Source organism: Chiloscyllium plagiosum, chromosome 19, assembly GCF_004010195.1.
Source record: "Chiloscyllium plagiosum isolate BGI_BamShark_2017 chromosome 19, ASM401019v2, whole genome shotgun sequence".
NCBI classification, from domain to species: Eukaryota; Metazoa; Chordata; class Chondrichthyes; order Orectolobiformes; family Hemiscylliidae; genus Chiloscyllium; species Chiloscyllium plagiosum.
This window is the reverse complement of record NC_057728.1, coordinates 4,931,764-4,948,067: the sequence shown is the minus strand read 5'-3', so window position 1 is coordinate 4,948,067 and position 16,304 is coordinate 4,931,764. Positions and strand designations below refer to the sequence as shown.

The following is a 16,304-nucleotide window of genomic DNA, read 5'->3' as shown; positions in this document are numbered from 1 at the left end:
TGAAAATGGAAGGTAACACTTTACTATGAAGCAATTGCTTTCTTTACTGCAAAGAAAAAACAGATCAATTTCAAATTCATTTGCCAAGATCAACGTCATCAGTCAAGCTTACATTGTATGTAGAAAGGTGCGACTAATTAGTTCGGTGAGAGGAGGTAAATGGATGGGCCTTGAAGCTGTATTGGTCCCACGATAGCAAGTATAGCATTGGCAGGTTGGAACCTTGCCAATCCTTTGTAGCAGACTTTCAGTGTCCTCATGCCTGAGTCAGGTAGGTTCCCAATATTCTGGACACTAATCAACAAACGATCAGGATTGGGTTGGGCCTGGAGAGAGGCTGCCATTCTTCCCAGTTGGCTTCAGATAAACACGTGCCCTAAGATCTAAGGTGGTCCAAGCTGCTCAAAAGTAAACTTACTGCTGCATTTATTGAGTGCTCCAACTCACTCAATCTGTCAAATCTTTAGTATTTTTTTCATGTGAGATACTTAGCTAAATTCTCCCACTTTCCCAGCTCAGAAATATTCTTTTAGGCAACTATCTCATTCCTAAAAATTAATGGACTCATCTTTAACAACAGTGTTTGGCAAACATTTGACATTTTACCTACTTGCTGTAGTTATGATTTTAAAGTTTCCCTTTCAATTCCTGTCATTACTACAAATCTAGGCCCCTTTTATTTCCTCCGATCACTGACTAGTGGGAGCAATTACTCACTATTTACTCTGATCATATTACTTTGCAATTAGTAGACCTTAATCAGACCACTCCATTGCATAACCTATGCCAGTAAAAATGATCGTTTCTCAAGACTCTCTTTATAAACATTATCCTTAATTCCTGGATATAACCCAGTAAGTCCATTCTGCAGCTGTTCCATTTCTTTTATATCAATCTTATAATAAAATTATCAAAACTCTACAAGGTCTCAATTTGCCATACCCCCTCATTTGCTGTCATGTGCAAATTTCAGTGTTGGTCCCTCAATTTTGAAGTCAAAATTGGTGATGCATTCAATAAATATGAGGAGTCCCAGCATAGACATTTTTTGGATCAGCCATTACTGCTCTCCAGTTCAATGTTTTTTCTTTTAACCCTATGCTTCACCTTTTGTTTGTTAGTCTCTAACCTTAGTGTCACATTTCTTTAATTCTTTGCGCCATTATATTTGGCTTATATGGTACTTTAACAAATCCATATAGATTTTGTTTGTTAAATTTTCTTATCTATCCTCATTTTATTTCTTCAATTAATACTACAAGTTTCACTTGTGTTTTAGCAATCTATGTTGCCCTCACTAGTTCACTTTGCTTTGAATTAATTCTAAATGGCTTGTGATTTCTTGGTTTGTTGTATTTTTGTTTTGAAGAGAGGAATCACTTTCCAACTTGGGATAATTTTGCTTCCCACAATTACAGTGTGTGCCATTTCTGCGTGGCTTGTCCTGTATATTATGGGTATAACCTTCTTTCCTGGTGTGAGGTTTGGTTTTATCTGGGTTAATTTGCACTTCTGTTAACATATTACAATCTCAACCCTTTGGAAATCTCTCTGCCTTGCTTTCTCTTGCTACAATAAGTTGAAAATTTGATCGGTGCTCTAGTAATGTTCTCTATTAGTAATGAATTCCAAATGTAGTTACCGGCACAAACTCTATTCAAAACACTTTCAATGAACAGTGTTGCTTGAGCCAAAGTCCTCATTTGTGCTATTAGTGCTAATGAAGCTGGTAAAGAATTAAACAGATACCACTGAGATAGTGGTTAGAATGTGAAATTCATTTTTAGATGCATAGATGCATCTAAAACAAAACTAGAGAAGTACTTGACAGTGTCAGGAATAGAAGGATTCTTCATAAAGCAAAAAGAAGAGTGGTTGCTGGAGGTACTTGTAAAACCTAAATCCATAGATCAGTGGACCAAATATCTTGTTTCTTTTTTTTTAATTCAATGTACTTTTACATAATAGTGCCACCTATCTCTTCACCTGTTGGGGACTCGTTTGTGTTCCTCCTCTTCATCAGTGTCACTGCTGATGGTGATGACACTGACAGCTGGGCTAGGCGTGTCAGGAATAACTATGGTCTGCCTCTGGTGCTCATGGGTTGTGCTGGTGGCCTCCCCCCAGCCACATGTTAAGGTGCTGCAGGCTGGACTGTCCTGCACCACAGCACACCTCGGCGGGGTATTCTCCTTCACACGTTTCGAGCGCTGAGGGGAGTGGGAATTGAAGCTTCGGGTGGAGGAGACTTCGTAGGTTGACATATTCCTGCGAAAAAGGAGCAGAAACATTACGATGACATGCATGGAATGAAAAAGTCAACATTTCTGTATGCTTATACTGTCAGAAGAAAAAAACTGTTCTTACAGAAGGCCTTGAAAACCATTTGATCCTGTAATTATGTCTAATTTGAATTTGATTTCCTTTCCACTTTTCCTCCTAAAGGCACTGACTCATGTTGGCACACAGTTCCACAGCTGTTGACTCCTGTCTAGCATCTCAGTCAATTGCTCACTCTTCATGCTTGCACCTAAATCTGAAAGGCTCCACGATAATGATGATCGTCATAACTGAGCCTGAACCTTATAACCACAGGTAGAGACTTTCCAGCAGGAAGGAGGTGGGATCCAATGAACAATAAACAAGAACGGGATATATGGTTGATTTTCTTCTATCTCCTTTTTTCAGAGGTATTTAGGCAAACCACATTCCCGTTACGTTCAGTTAACTCAGCACAAACTGGAGAGTAAAACTCACAGTTCTGATCTGTTCTATTTTATCTTAGTAAATTCTAATTATTTTGCTCTCCCCCACTACCCTTCAAACAAGAAAATTACATGCACTTTGTTGAAATAATTGTTGAGAATGTCACAATTTAAGCAACAAACATTTAGACATGACATGAGTTCAATAACTCAGAATTAATCATCCCACAACGCACAGAGTTTTAACTCTGTGAGCCTCCAGAAGTATTTCGCCATTGTCAATTTTAAAGATGGCACTCCCACCATCTGCTCCCTCAGAGCTTGGTTATCCAGCTGGGAAAAATCAGAGGAAATCCCAAATAGTCATCAAATAAACAATGTTAATAGATTGGGCCTGCCAAAAATGTAGTTTTCTCTCTCACTATATAAGTGTAACCTGTAATGTTTTCTGGACAATGGTGTATAAGATTCTAGTGGGCGTGTTTTATGCCTAGTTGAAACATATTGTGATAATTTTAGCATGCTTGGGAGGTTCAGGTGAATTTGGGCCAATGTTTTCAGAACTCTCACTATGGTGTTTCATGTCTGTTGTTGATTAATTGATATAGCCTGCTTCATATAATTAATCGACAACTCCAGTACCATTACTGAGTATATATATTCTGAGTACCATATATATGGCGATCATAATGGAACTTGCTTTTTTCCTCAATTCAATTTATAAACTTCTAAAAACAGAGCAGATTGAACTAAGATATCCTATAATTTTGGTTTTCATTTTCAATATTAATAGTGTAAGGTTGTGATTTCAAGTCCCATTTAGGCCAAGGCACCCAATGGAGTCTGAAGTTCAAGTGCTGGAGGAAAATGCCATCCTCTGCAAATTGGGTGCCATGTTTCAGAGGTATTGAGGTAAACAGCATTGCTGTTAGGCTCAGTTAACTCAGTACAGACTGGAGAGTAAACATGAAAGTTCTAATCTGTTCTATTTTCTGTCAGTAGATTCTAATTATTTTGCTCTTACCCCAATACCCTCCAAACATGAAAAGTAATTGCACATCGTTAAAATGGCACAGTTTAAGCAACAAATGTTAAGACGTTTATATAGTATAATAGTGATTATATTTCTGAAGTTCTTTGTCAGCTGTAAACCACTTTGGGATAGAGTGAGGTCATAAATGGTATTTCATTTCTTCATCAAAAGAAACATCGGTTAGACTATGTGGTTACACTCCTGCCTTCATGGTATCTAGCTTGAGGCAGAAGTGTCTGTGTGCAAATCAACCTGTATTTTGGTTCTGGAATAGCAAACCCAAATGTACACCATCACTTTGAGGTTTTTATCACCCTTCTACAATAATGACAGTATACTTTAACTGACCCATTCTACGCACCTAACAGTGGACTGCTGTTGCTTGTTCTTCTTTGAGGTGGAGCTTGATGTGGGTTGCTGTCTCATTACATGAGCGACGCCAATGTTCAAAGGTTGAGCAGATGGCAAGGTCACATGACTCGCCAGGAGGGCCGGCTGCTGCATGATGGTATTGTAATGGCTGGTGTGCGGATGGGTGTTCCTGAGCCAAACAAAAATAAGTTTAAGGATACTTACTCAGCACAAACCATCAGTGTGTGTTTCACTACTTACAAGTACAGTACTCATCTTGTTTCCAGAATTTTTCTCACTACAAAACTTTACAGCTTAGATTTAATTCCAAGGAAAAGGAAGGAACGGTGTGTCTTTTCAGTAAGGGTTCCAGTTGCAAATGATATATTTCAAGTTGCAGTTTCATACATTTCAAGGCATGAAATATATTGAGCAGAATTTGCAATTAGACTTCAAAGGAATGGTATTGACAGGTGACATATTCTCTTTCCAATTCTTATTTAAGCAACCAATTGACGACAATCCATCTTGACCTCTGTTGACATCCACAGTATGAGTGACTAGAACTGCATTAAACCATTCTGATTTGTATGACCAGCAAGTGACAAACCTCTGAGTAGGAAAAAGGGGGATAGAGTGACCAGGTCTCTGCGGAGTTAAGTTGGATCCATTGTTACCTGCTTGGATAGCATTTTTGGTTATCCAACAGTGAAATACACCAGGGATATGAGTGGTGACGGATTGGCCGGACCAGTGATGTCACCTGAAGCATTACAATATGCTGTACAGGCATATGAAGAAAGGAGCGAAACAATCTGCGTATGATTTGCCAACTCCCAAGCACACTTTCCCAGCACATAACATTGCATTAGCAGCAGGGATTTGTCCTATTCAGCTGCAAATAATCCTGTGTCAACAGAGCTGGCCAACACTTTGTGTTAGTAAATGCTGTGATCTAAAGAGCTTAGATTTCAGTGCATCCTTTGGTGGAGAATCTTCGGAACACTGTTTGCCTTGTCCTCAAGATTAAGGTAATGAAGCTATATCGTACAGGAATTCTGGTTAGGAGCCGGATGTCAATCTAGGTTAAATACCTGATTAGCTGAAACTTTATTGCTGGAACAGCACAGCAGGTCAGGCAGCATCTAGGGAACAGAAGATTCGACGTTTCGGGCACATGCCCTTCTTCAGGAAGGCAGAGAGCTTCTTCAAGGAAGGCATCCTTGTAAGAGGATTCGCAGTAGGTTGAAATCTTCGAGGAGAAAGTGAGGTCTGCAGACGCTGGAGATCAAAGCTGAAACTTTATTGCTGGAACAGCACAGCAGGTCAGGCAGCATCTAGTATTGCTGGAACAGCACAGCAGGTCAGGCAGCATCTAGTATTGCTGGAACAGCTGCCTGACCTGCTGTGCTGTTCTAGCAATAAAGTTTCAGCTTTGATCTCCAGCGTCTGCAGACCTCACTTTCTCCTCGAAGATTTCAACCTACTGCGAATCCTCTTACAAGGATGCCTTCCTTGAAGAAGCTCTCTGCCTTCCTGAAGAAGGGCATGTGCCCGAAACGTCGAATCTTCTGTTCCCTAGATGCTGCCTGACCTGCTGTGCTGTTCCAGCAATAAAGTTTCAGCTTTGATCTCCAGCGTCTAAATACCTGATTAACCAACACAAAGTTTGAGCAGGCTACAAATGATGATGATGTCAATTAGGCCATTACATGGTGTCACAAGCACACCAGGCCAAGTCATCCAGCGGCTTTGTGCAACCAAATAGTTTCTGATTGCGCTTCATAACCTTCTCCCATCCAGGAGGAAACTGACAGAAAATGAAGTGATAGAATTAAGATAATGCAGATGCTGAAAATCTGAAATGAGAACAGAAAACACTAGAGAAACTCAGCAGGTCTGGCAGTTCTCTGTGGAGGGATCGAATCCAAAACGTTCCCACTGTTTCTCTCTCCAAAGAGAAAATTAAGCCATTTCATTTCAGTTGACTAGAGTGGTTGAACCTACCTCCAGTCTGCCAGTTGCTGGGCCCCTGCCATTGTCTCTGGAAGAACAGTAGCATGTTGCATTGAAGTGTGAGCTGCCACTCCTGTTAGCTGCTGCCAGGCTGGAGGCAAAAGGATCTGCTGGGTACCACCAGGCCAAGCCTGCTACAAGGAAGAAAAGCAAAATAAGGAATGCTCGTGAGGTTAACATCCACCACCAATGCAACTTCACTTTCTCTATCTTGTCCCCCTCGTGCCCAGTTTTATTCCAAAATAATTTCCAAGTTTTGATTGAATCCATTAAGTGAACATTAGCACAACGTTGGAAATCTGTGATAATCGTTTTGGTAAAAGGTCTCCAAACAAAAACCTTACATTTGTAATTAAATATTTACGGTATGTTTTAAGTACTTTCATTATAGATTTTAAAAGGACTAATTTTAACGAGCTCTCGATCTTTTCAATGCTTCCACGTCAGTAGGATTTTTAAACCCAGTCCTCTTCCGACTGCTATTCTTCAGGTCTAAATGAAGAAGACTATCCATCCTGGGAATTAAATACAGAACAGTTTCACCTTCCTAATTTAGCGAACATGAACAAAAGCATCAAATTGTCCCATCAACCAGTTTTACTAAAAATATATTAATTTCTTAAGTCATTCTGTACTGCCACTTTCCTTGACTTGTTCAAAAACAATTCTACTGACACCAATGACAAAACAGTACAAAAATCCTCCATGTAGAGAAATTCACCTGACTTCTGTCATTACACAAAGGTTTTTCTTATTATTGTGTGGGATGCAGGCATCATTGGCAAGGCCTGCATTTATTGCCATCCCTCTTTGCCCTTGAACAGATTGACTTTCTAGACCATTTCAGAGGGCATTAGGAGTCAACCATAATTTTCTAAGAGTAGAGTCAGACCGAGGTAAGGATGGCAGATTTTCTTTCAGAGACTATTAGTGAAATAGATGTTGCAACAATTGACAAAGGTTATATGATTACCATTCACTAAACTCAAGTCCTCAGAGCATTAGCCTGGGGTTTTGGATTACTAGTCCAGTGACATTGCCACTATGCTACTACATCCTCATTAAATCAATGCCCATACATTACTGACTACCTAAGCAATGGAAACAGTCTTTCCATATTCACTCAGCTAATACCCTGCAATATGTTTGGTCTTTGCTTAAATATTTTCTTTTGTTTCTCCAGTGTAGCGGAGAAGGACCCTTTAACCTAAGTTCCCTCTCATAATAATGGTTTACCATATCTAGCATCATCATTCTAACAAACCTATTCTCTATGGTGATACAAGAGAATGTAAAAGATCCATGGTGCTATTCAAAGAAGAGCAAATGAATTGTCTCCTACATTCAGGCCAAAATTTTTCATTCATTCAGAAAAAAAAATACACAGTATCTCATCAATATTATTCATTTTGTAGGAACTTAAGACCATAAGGCATAGGAGCAGAAGTTAGGCCATTCAGCCCATCGAGTCTGCTCTGCCATTCAATCATGGCTGATAAGTTTCTCAACCCCATACTCCCACTTTCTACCAAAACTTACTTGGCATAAATTGGCTGTGCTTTTCCTAAATTACAGCAGTGACTACTTTCATTACATGGGGTGTCCCGAAGTCATGTAAATGCTACATCCACGGTCCCATAGAGATCAGTGGACAGTGGGAGCTCTGTCAAATATTTGACTTCACCCTCGCTGAGAGGTACAAAGCATATTGCAGCAGTCACTGAACCATGAGTTCAGTTGACACAAACCACCTCAGCAGAGGCTAAGGGATGAATTTTGGCTACTGAAGCAGCCATTTGTTGTGTTCAGCTCAATTTAGGAGATTGCCAAGGCAACACCAGTAAAAACTATAATGTGCACTGTTCACTCTGGGCAGTGCTTGCAGGTGGCTTGTTGACCCCAGAAGAAAAGTGTAGGCAGCCACAAGGGAGGTGGAGCATGGGCGAGGGTGGAGGTATTAACTAGGAAGCCAATCTCAGTTCAAGTTGCTTTAGGGGTTATTAGGCTTTCTAACCTACACATCTTGCCAGGTGCACTGACTCCTCCTTCCCTGCATAGTAGCATAAGCCCCTTCACCCACTTCTATGGCTACTGAAACCTTCCATGCCAACTGATATTCCTCACCTACCCTCCTATGGTACCTTATATTCAATGTACCAATTTAATACCAGTTTATAGCTTCGGCCAGCCTTATAGTTTCCAATGTCTTCCATATTTTTCATGTACAGTCCCCAGAAGCCATGTGGAGATGAAAAAATAAATTTTAACAACCTAACACAGTTTTTACTTTTAGGGTTTTAATACTGAAAAGCTCCTATTCACAAAATCTATTTAAAGTTTTTAAATCTTAAAATGGTTAGTTTCTTATAAAAGTAAACAAATTTCTATTCAGATTTCACACCAAACAAAAGTAATGCTTTAACTGTCTCTTTTAACTGTCAGTTAATCACTAAACTCAGAACACCACAGTGAGATGACTGTAGTTTTTTTGAAATTTGCAATGATACATCATAGTCCATGGTGAAACGCCAAGAAAAAGGTTTAATAAAATACATAATCAGATGCTACATTTTCCCTCTAACTTACAGCTGTCAATCAAAGTGGTCCAGCAGAGGCTTTTTGAAACTTTGAAGCTTCAGCTTTTTCCAAGTTTATAGAACAAGGCATTTTTTTAAAAAGTCAAATCATGACAGTATTGCGAAACGTAAATGTCGTCCAACAGCATTTACATCTACTCCATCAATTCATGACTCCCCACAATGCTGATTAAGACCCTTGCCAAAGCTATAATGGTGTCTGTTTGAACTCAGCTGAGTACGGGTTTGTGTGTGAATCATGTCCCATCCATTTCCTTTGCTGGCAAAATTTGGATCTGGCCAATAGATTTAGAAATGTGTTGCTGGAAAAGCGCAGCAGGTCAGGCAGCATCCAGGGAACAGGAGAATCGACGTTTCGGGCATAAGCCCTTCTTCAGGAAATGGGCTTATGCCCAAAACGTCGATTCTCCTGTTCCCTGGATGCTGCCTGACCTGCTGCGCTTTTCCAGCAACACATTTTCAGCTCTGATCTCCAGCAACTGCAGACCTCACTTTCTCCTCAATAGATTTAGAAGTCCGGGAAGACATCCCAAGTCCATGAAAATCTGTCCCTGAAAATCAACAAGAAATCTTCTGTGTTTCACTGACCATTGTCTATGCTGAGTGTGCCATGAGGGTTTGTTGAAATACAACACCTTAATCATTCCAACTACCTGTGTCAGTAGGCCAGGCTGGATCTGAAGAGGCTGAGCTCCTGGAGCCTGTGTAACAATTGGAAGAGCATTCTCCATTCGGACAGAGTACCCAGCATGCTTGGTCGGAGAAGCCTGCAATCCTATTGGCATCAATGAGAGAGCATTTGAGATGCAAGAATAAAAATAAAGAATGGCCTGTGCGAAGCAGACAAGTTCTGTCAAGATTTGATACACACTATTTTCAAAAGCAATCATCCCACCAGATTCCAACAGCAACAGACACTCTCCAGTGCACTGCCCTTTTTGATATCCAAGTAACATGCCATTTGACCTTGAGATCATCTCAGTTCAGTCTAATCCTGTTCTCATTCAGAATTCATAATCTTTTCAGCAAGTGGGCAGAAATGGGACCTCAGTCTAATCCCTCTGTTAATCATTATTGCTAGTTCCTCAATCTAACTGCAGAACATTTGCTGCATGGAAATGGAATATTCAGCAGCTTAGGTTATACTGTCTTGAACATCCTCCCATCTTACTTAATCTTACTCCACCATCATATCCTCTATTCCTTTTTCCATCATGCATTTATTGGAGTTACTCATAAATATGTTCTTGACATTCACCTCAACTACTCCTTGCGATACCAAGTTTCACATGCTGATCATTGTATTGGTAAATCAGTTAAACTTGAATGTTCTACTGGATTCTTTAGTGACTTTCTTATATTCATGGCCCTTCCTTTTGAACTCCACCCCAAGTGAAGTTCATGTCTACAATATCAAAGCCCTCCATAATATGTATGATGCCATTCAGGTCACCATTCAGTCTTTCCTTTTTTCACAAAAAGAGGACCAGCCTGTTAGATCTTTATTGTAACACCTCCTTTACCCATAGATGCATAGGCCAGGTATTAATCTCAGCACTGCCTTGGTCTGCTGAATGCTAAGTAGGCTGAAGAATCTTGCTATGGGGATTGGGACAGCCATAGGAGAAACTACTTTCAGTACTATAGGAAATAGTGCCAGGTGTTTAAGCTACAAAGCTGTGAAGTTGCCAAAGCAGCAGGGGAAAAACACCAAGCCAAACAAAACACATCTCACCTTGAAATCCAGGTGGACACACAATCAAGGCTTGCTGGAAGGGATCAGGACGAGCACACAGCTGCGAAGCTCCCGTCTGCAGTGGCATGCTCCTTTGGGCAACAGCTGCCATGGATGCTGCTGAAGGCTGGTAAAGTGCAGATTGGTAGTTAAGTAAGGAGACATCAGGGTTGGCAAGGGAAAGGGTGGCACTTGTGGATGTGGGAGCCAGGCTGTTGGCCTAAAGGTATGATAGGATTTAACACAAATAACAGGAGATGGTAAGCAAGGTTGTTTGGGGAGGAGAAATTAAAACAAAGAAAACACAAAATCTCAATTAGAACAATTTGATTTCCTGCAGCTTGAGATATTAAGTCTAAAATGTGCATTTTTCTTTTAAAAAATGTGCAGAGCAGATCATTTATACATCATGAATATCTCATCTGGTTTGAAATCAAATTGTTGGAGGCTTATTTTGGAAGAGCAATGCATGTTCAGAAAATCCTCAGTTTTGTTACCTGACAAACCTTGTGTGACAGCATATTTATCAAAATACAGTTGAAAATGCTTGCTTACTCTGGAATACATCTTTCTAGATGTATCTAAAGCAATAATTATCTCTAAATATAAAACAAGAAGCAAATATATAACTTTCCAGTAAGTCAGTAATGTGTGCAGTTGACTTTCACAAATTATCTATATACATACATATCAGAAACTGGAGTAGGCCATTCAGCTCTTTGACCTTGCTCTGCTATTCAATAAGATTGTGGCTGATCTGATTGTAATCTCAATCAGCATTCCTGCCTGTCTACTCATATCTTTTCACCATCCCCTCTTGCTTACCAAGAATTGACCCACCACTACCTTAAATCATCTGCTTCCGCCACCCTTTCAGGAAGAGCATTACAAAACTTGTGGATCAAAAAAAAATCCAGTTTTTGTTGTTAAAAGAGCAACCCCTGAATTTTAAAGAGACTTCTAGTTATAAATTCTCCCACAAGAGGAAACATCCTCTCTGCGTCTACCCTGTGAAGACCCTTCAGGATCACTTAATGTTTAAATCAAGTTATTCCAGTGGATACAAGCCTAGTGTGTCCAACCTTTCCTCATGAGACAACCTGCCTATTTTACACAACTAGTCATAAAAACCTTCTCTGAACTGCTCTGCTGCAAAAGCAGCAGTTCTCATGAGGTAACCAATACTGAGCACAGTACTTCACCAGGTTCCTGTATAACTGAAATAAAATCTCCCTACTTTTGATGTCAATTCCCCTTGTGATAAATGATAACACTTTAGGATCAAAAAAATTTTGCAACCTTACTCTAAACATTTAGCACAGACTAGCAATGGGTTAAAGTCTGTTACTGTATAATACTTGGGTATAGTACTAGTGGGTACAGAACTGTCACTGTCACATTCAAGTAGATTAATGGGTACAGGTCAGCCATTATATAATGCTGGGTCACACAACTGGTGAATTCATGTCTTTCACTCTATAATACTAGAGTACTGTACAGGTGGATTCACGTCTGTCACTCTACTGGGGTACACTAGTGAACATCGGTCTATTACTATATAATACTGGGATACAGCAGTAGTGGCTATAGGTCTGTCACTATATAATACCGGGGTGTCGTACTGATGGCTGTAGGTCTGTCACTGTATATTACTGGAGTACAGTACTGGACGTTGCAGGTCTGTCACTGTATATTAGTGGGGTACGATAATGGTGCTTGTAGGTCTGTCACTGTATATTACTGGGGTACAGTACTGGTGCCTGCCGGGCTATCACTGTATATTACTGGGGTACAACTACTGGAAATAGTAAGGCATCTTTGAGGTGCTTCAAGGAAAAAATAAAGGAGTGTACCTATACACTGACAATGATTTATTGCGCGAGAAGGATACTACCCAATTGCATAAAATAGAAGAACGTTACAACCTTGTGAAGAAAACTTCAACTCATTAAAACAGAAGAGAAGTCGGAGCACAGGCAACAAACTGAAGTTTTCCTAAGATTCCATGATTAATGTACATCTGAGGGAAAATTTCCAAATTTCAAACTGGGTTGATATCAGTGTTGTAAATGTACTGGAACAGCTTGGCTGAGGGTGCAGATAGTGCATATTTTCAGTACTATTGTCAGGAGAAAAAGTCTTAATGGCATCCAGTGGCTTCCTTGATCTCACATGGGGTGGATCAAATTGACTAACTTCCCAAGAATGGAAATCGCTCAAACTCAATCAGAACCTGGAACGAACTCCGCCCCAGAAGGGCAGGCAGTTGACGGATCCTTCTGACTGAATCCGATGGTGCTACCCGGCCTCGACGTCTCAAAGTTGGTATGAACACAGGGATTTGCTCCCTTCCAAAATTGGAGCACTTCCCACAGTGGAAAATCATTCAAACTTGGTCAGAACCCAGAACGCACACTGCCCCAGAAGGGCAGACCATTTGCAGATTGCGCACATTTTCAATACTATTGTCAGGAGACACAGTCTTTACAGTATCCAGTGGCTTCTGCCATTTCTTGATCTCACATGGAGTGGATCAAACTGGCTAACTTCCCACGGATGGAAATTGCTCAAATTCGGTCAGAACCTGGAACGCACTCCTTCCCAGTAGGGCAGGCGTTGGCAGATCCTCTGGACTGAATCTGCTGGCGCTACCCGGCCTCGATGTCTCAAAAATGGTTTGAAGACACCAATTCGCTCCCTTCCCAAATTGAAGCACATCCCACAGTGGAAAATCGCTCAAACTTGGTCAGAACCAGAAATGCACTCCGCCCCAGAAGGGCAGACCATTTTCAGATCCTCCGGGCCGAATCAGACAGCGCTACCCTGCCTTGAAGTCTCAAAGTCAATGTGCATATATATATTTGCTCCCTTCCCAAATTGGAGCACTTTCCACGGATGAAAACTGCTCAAACTCGGTCAGAACCCGGAATATACTCTGCCCCAAAAGGGCAGTCTGTTATGCTTGGCACTTCTGGCTGAACATGCTTGAAATACTTTATCCTTATTTTTCACGGTGATGACGTGGTTCCCTTATCATTGAGGTTAGGAATATTTGTCATCTCATGTAGTTGTTTAATGTTCTACCTCCATTCAGATTGGATGTGGCTGGACTGCAGAGCTTAGATCTGATCCACTGGTGAAGGATCACTTAGTTTTGTCAATTGTATGCTGCATATGGTGTTTTGCACATAGGTATTCCTGTTTTGTAGCTTCACTAGATTGATCTCTCATTTTTAGGTATGCTGGGTGCTGGTCCTGGCATGCTCTCCTGCACTTATCATTAAACTAATGTTGATCCTCTGTCTTGACAATAATCGTAGATTTGAAGATATTCTGAGCCTGGGATTGCACATTGTAGTGATATATAATTCTGCTGCTGCTGATACCCGACAGCGCCTCATGAATGCCTCATTTTGAGTAACTAGAACTGTTCAATATCAATCCAATTCAGTACATTCTCAAGTCCCACATCATGATGTAGAGGATCTTCTATGTGAATGTGCTGTGTGGTGGTCACTTTGACGGATACGGTCTTATACAGATGCATCTGCAACAGTAGATTGGTGAGGACAAGTCCCATTTTTCTCTCTTCATTTATCACTATTTGGAGGCTCAGTAATCAGCTGTGTCTGTTAGGTATTGACCAGTTCAGTCAATATTCCAGTTACCAAGCCACACTTTGTAATGGATCGCGAAGATCTTCAATCAGAGTACATTCTGTGCCATTGCCACCCTCAGAGCATACTCTAGAAGTGTCAATATTGACAATTGATTATCATTGCCCATGTTTGACCTGATGACAAGAGACCTTATGGCATCCCAAGTCAATATTGAAGACTCCTACAGCAACTCTCTCCTGACCATAAATCACTGTTCCGCCACCTCAGGGATGATGACAGCATCTTGTCTGGTAATGTATGAGTCCACAAGTATGACTATGTCAGGCTGTTGCTTCACCAGTGTATAGGATAATTCTTCCAACTCTGACGTAAGCCTCAGAGTTTAATGAGGAATAATTTGCACATTAACGAGGATTATGTTTCTCGTTGTCTTTCCCAGTGCTGGGTGGTACATCCATTTTATCGGATTTTGGCATGAATACATACAATTGATTGGCTTTCAAGGCTATTTCAGAGGCACTTAACAATCAACCACATTGCATGGATCTGCAGTCATATGAAGGCCAGATTTTCCTTCTCTAAAGGACATTAGTAGCCAGATGCATTCTTATGACAATGGTTATGGTTACCATTAGATACATCTTTAATTCCATATTTATTAACTGAATTCAAATTTCATGTATTCTGAACCTATGTCCCCAGAGCATTAGTCTGGATCTCTGGCTTACTAATTGAGTGATAATACCATTGGGTGACCTCCCAATGACCTCTCAACATTATAAGCTCAAGGAAATGCAAGCCATGTTTATGTCTGCCATTACAATTTAACTGTTTAAGACCAAGCAACACTGAAATGAATCTATGCTTTATCTGTTCAGAGTCTACAATCAAGATTCATTCATATGACTGCACGCACAACCACCAACTGATTCTTTATTTTTTCAGCAGGAATCGCGTACGACACATTCTCCTTACAACTGCCACAAGGGGGAGAAACCCACATATTTTGCCAGATCCCCAAAGCACTGTGCAGTTTGCTTTGTATCTCTTGCTTCACCCTACAGAGGGGGAAAATCTTCAAGGCGCAACTAAATTTGTAAATGACTGGCTGTAAAACTGAAGTGGACAATTTCCAATTACAAACTTTGAACAGAAATTAAAACCTTTTAACGGTTTCTGATTACATTCAAAATAAAAAGAGCAGCGATGCACATCATCACAGCATGCAGAGAATGCAAAGTATAGACACCTGTTTGAAAATTGTGTTTCTTTTCTCTTTTTCATGGTGTGGAATATCCTTGGGGGCAAATAAAAAATGTATTTGCAGTAAAAATACTGTGGTACTCAAGGGTTAAACTCATGCTAGTTTTCACTTCAAAATTGGAAACAGGTTTCAGCTGTTACTGTGTTCCTTGTCTGATTAAGCGTAGTTCCTCTCAACAGCATCCTGAGCCTTAAATATTCAAAAAAAGTTTTGTTTAATGTTATTTTATTTCCCCTCTTTCACTCTCCTAATCAACTGAAAATCAGTGATAGTGACCAGAGGTGAAAGGTACCTCCTGTTACCTTTATCTAATGGCCACTTCTGAGCACATCCTATCCCATACTTGTCATGTAGAAGTATACATACATATGTATATGCATACATGCATGTACATATTATGTGTGCACACACATATGTGGGCACAGACACACAAATCCACGCAGACATGCATATGCACGAGCATACATGCATCTTCAGCAAGGATACCAGATAGTAAACAGGAGCAGGAATATTTTGGTGTTTCTCCAGCTCTACACCAGCAAATTTGAAGTCCCCTGTCCCTTAACGGAATTACCAAACTTTAATCAGGTAATTCAACTCAGCGTGCACCTAGTCATTCACCAGGATGCTTCTGATTTCCAAACTCACTTCTTAAAAAAAATAACAGGGAGGTATATGTGCAACACTTCAGATAGCTGTGTTCCACCAGAAACAAATTTGATCCAGGCCAATGACTGCTATCGACAAATGAAGGAGAGGAAGGTGTTCTGTTTTGAGTACTGCCACAACCATTGCTGAGGTTGACTGGTCCTAACCCCAGCCTCACTCAAATAGAGCTTTTCCTCAGAGGAGACCTCTGCTGGAGGAACGTGCTGAAATCAAGTGAAATTCTAAAACAGGAGCAATTAGCAGATCCGCCACCACAGACAGCAACAGCCAGTCCAGCTGTGCGACTCAATTTTAAATCTTGAACTTATCCTTAA

General features: G+C 40.5%; 1 protein-coding gene across 7 annotated transcripts in view; it reads right to left on the bottom strand.

Annotated features, from left to right (window-relative positions):
• Nucleotides 1-16,304, bottom strand: part of hipk2 (homeodomain interacting protein kinase 2) — a 270,569-nt gene that overhangs the window by 13,051 nt on the left and 241,214 nt on the right. For 3 of the 7 annotated variants that reach the window (XM_043708958.1, XM_043708959.1, XM_043708956.1), the window contains 5 exons: nt 10,438-10,657; nt 9,356-9,477; nt 6,097-6,239; nt 4,100-4,279; nt 1,987-2,268 (listed from right to left, as the gene is read on the bottom strand). In XM_043708958.1, coding sequence (XP_043564893.1) covers nt 1,987-2,268; nt 4,100-4,279; nt 6,097-6,239; nt 9,356-9,477; nt 10,438-10,657 — 947 coding nt within the window. The remainder of the gene's footprint in view (nt 1-1,986; nt 2,269-4,099; nt 4,280-6,096; nt 6,240-9,355; nt 9,478-10,437; nt 10,658-16,304) is intronic. The other 4 variants (XM_043708962.1, XM_043708961.1, XM_043708957.1 and 1 more) reach the window with 3 other exon arrangements.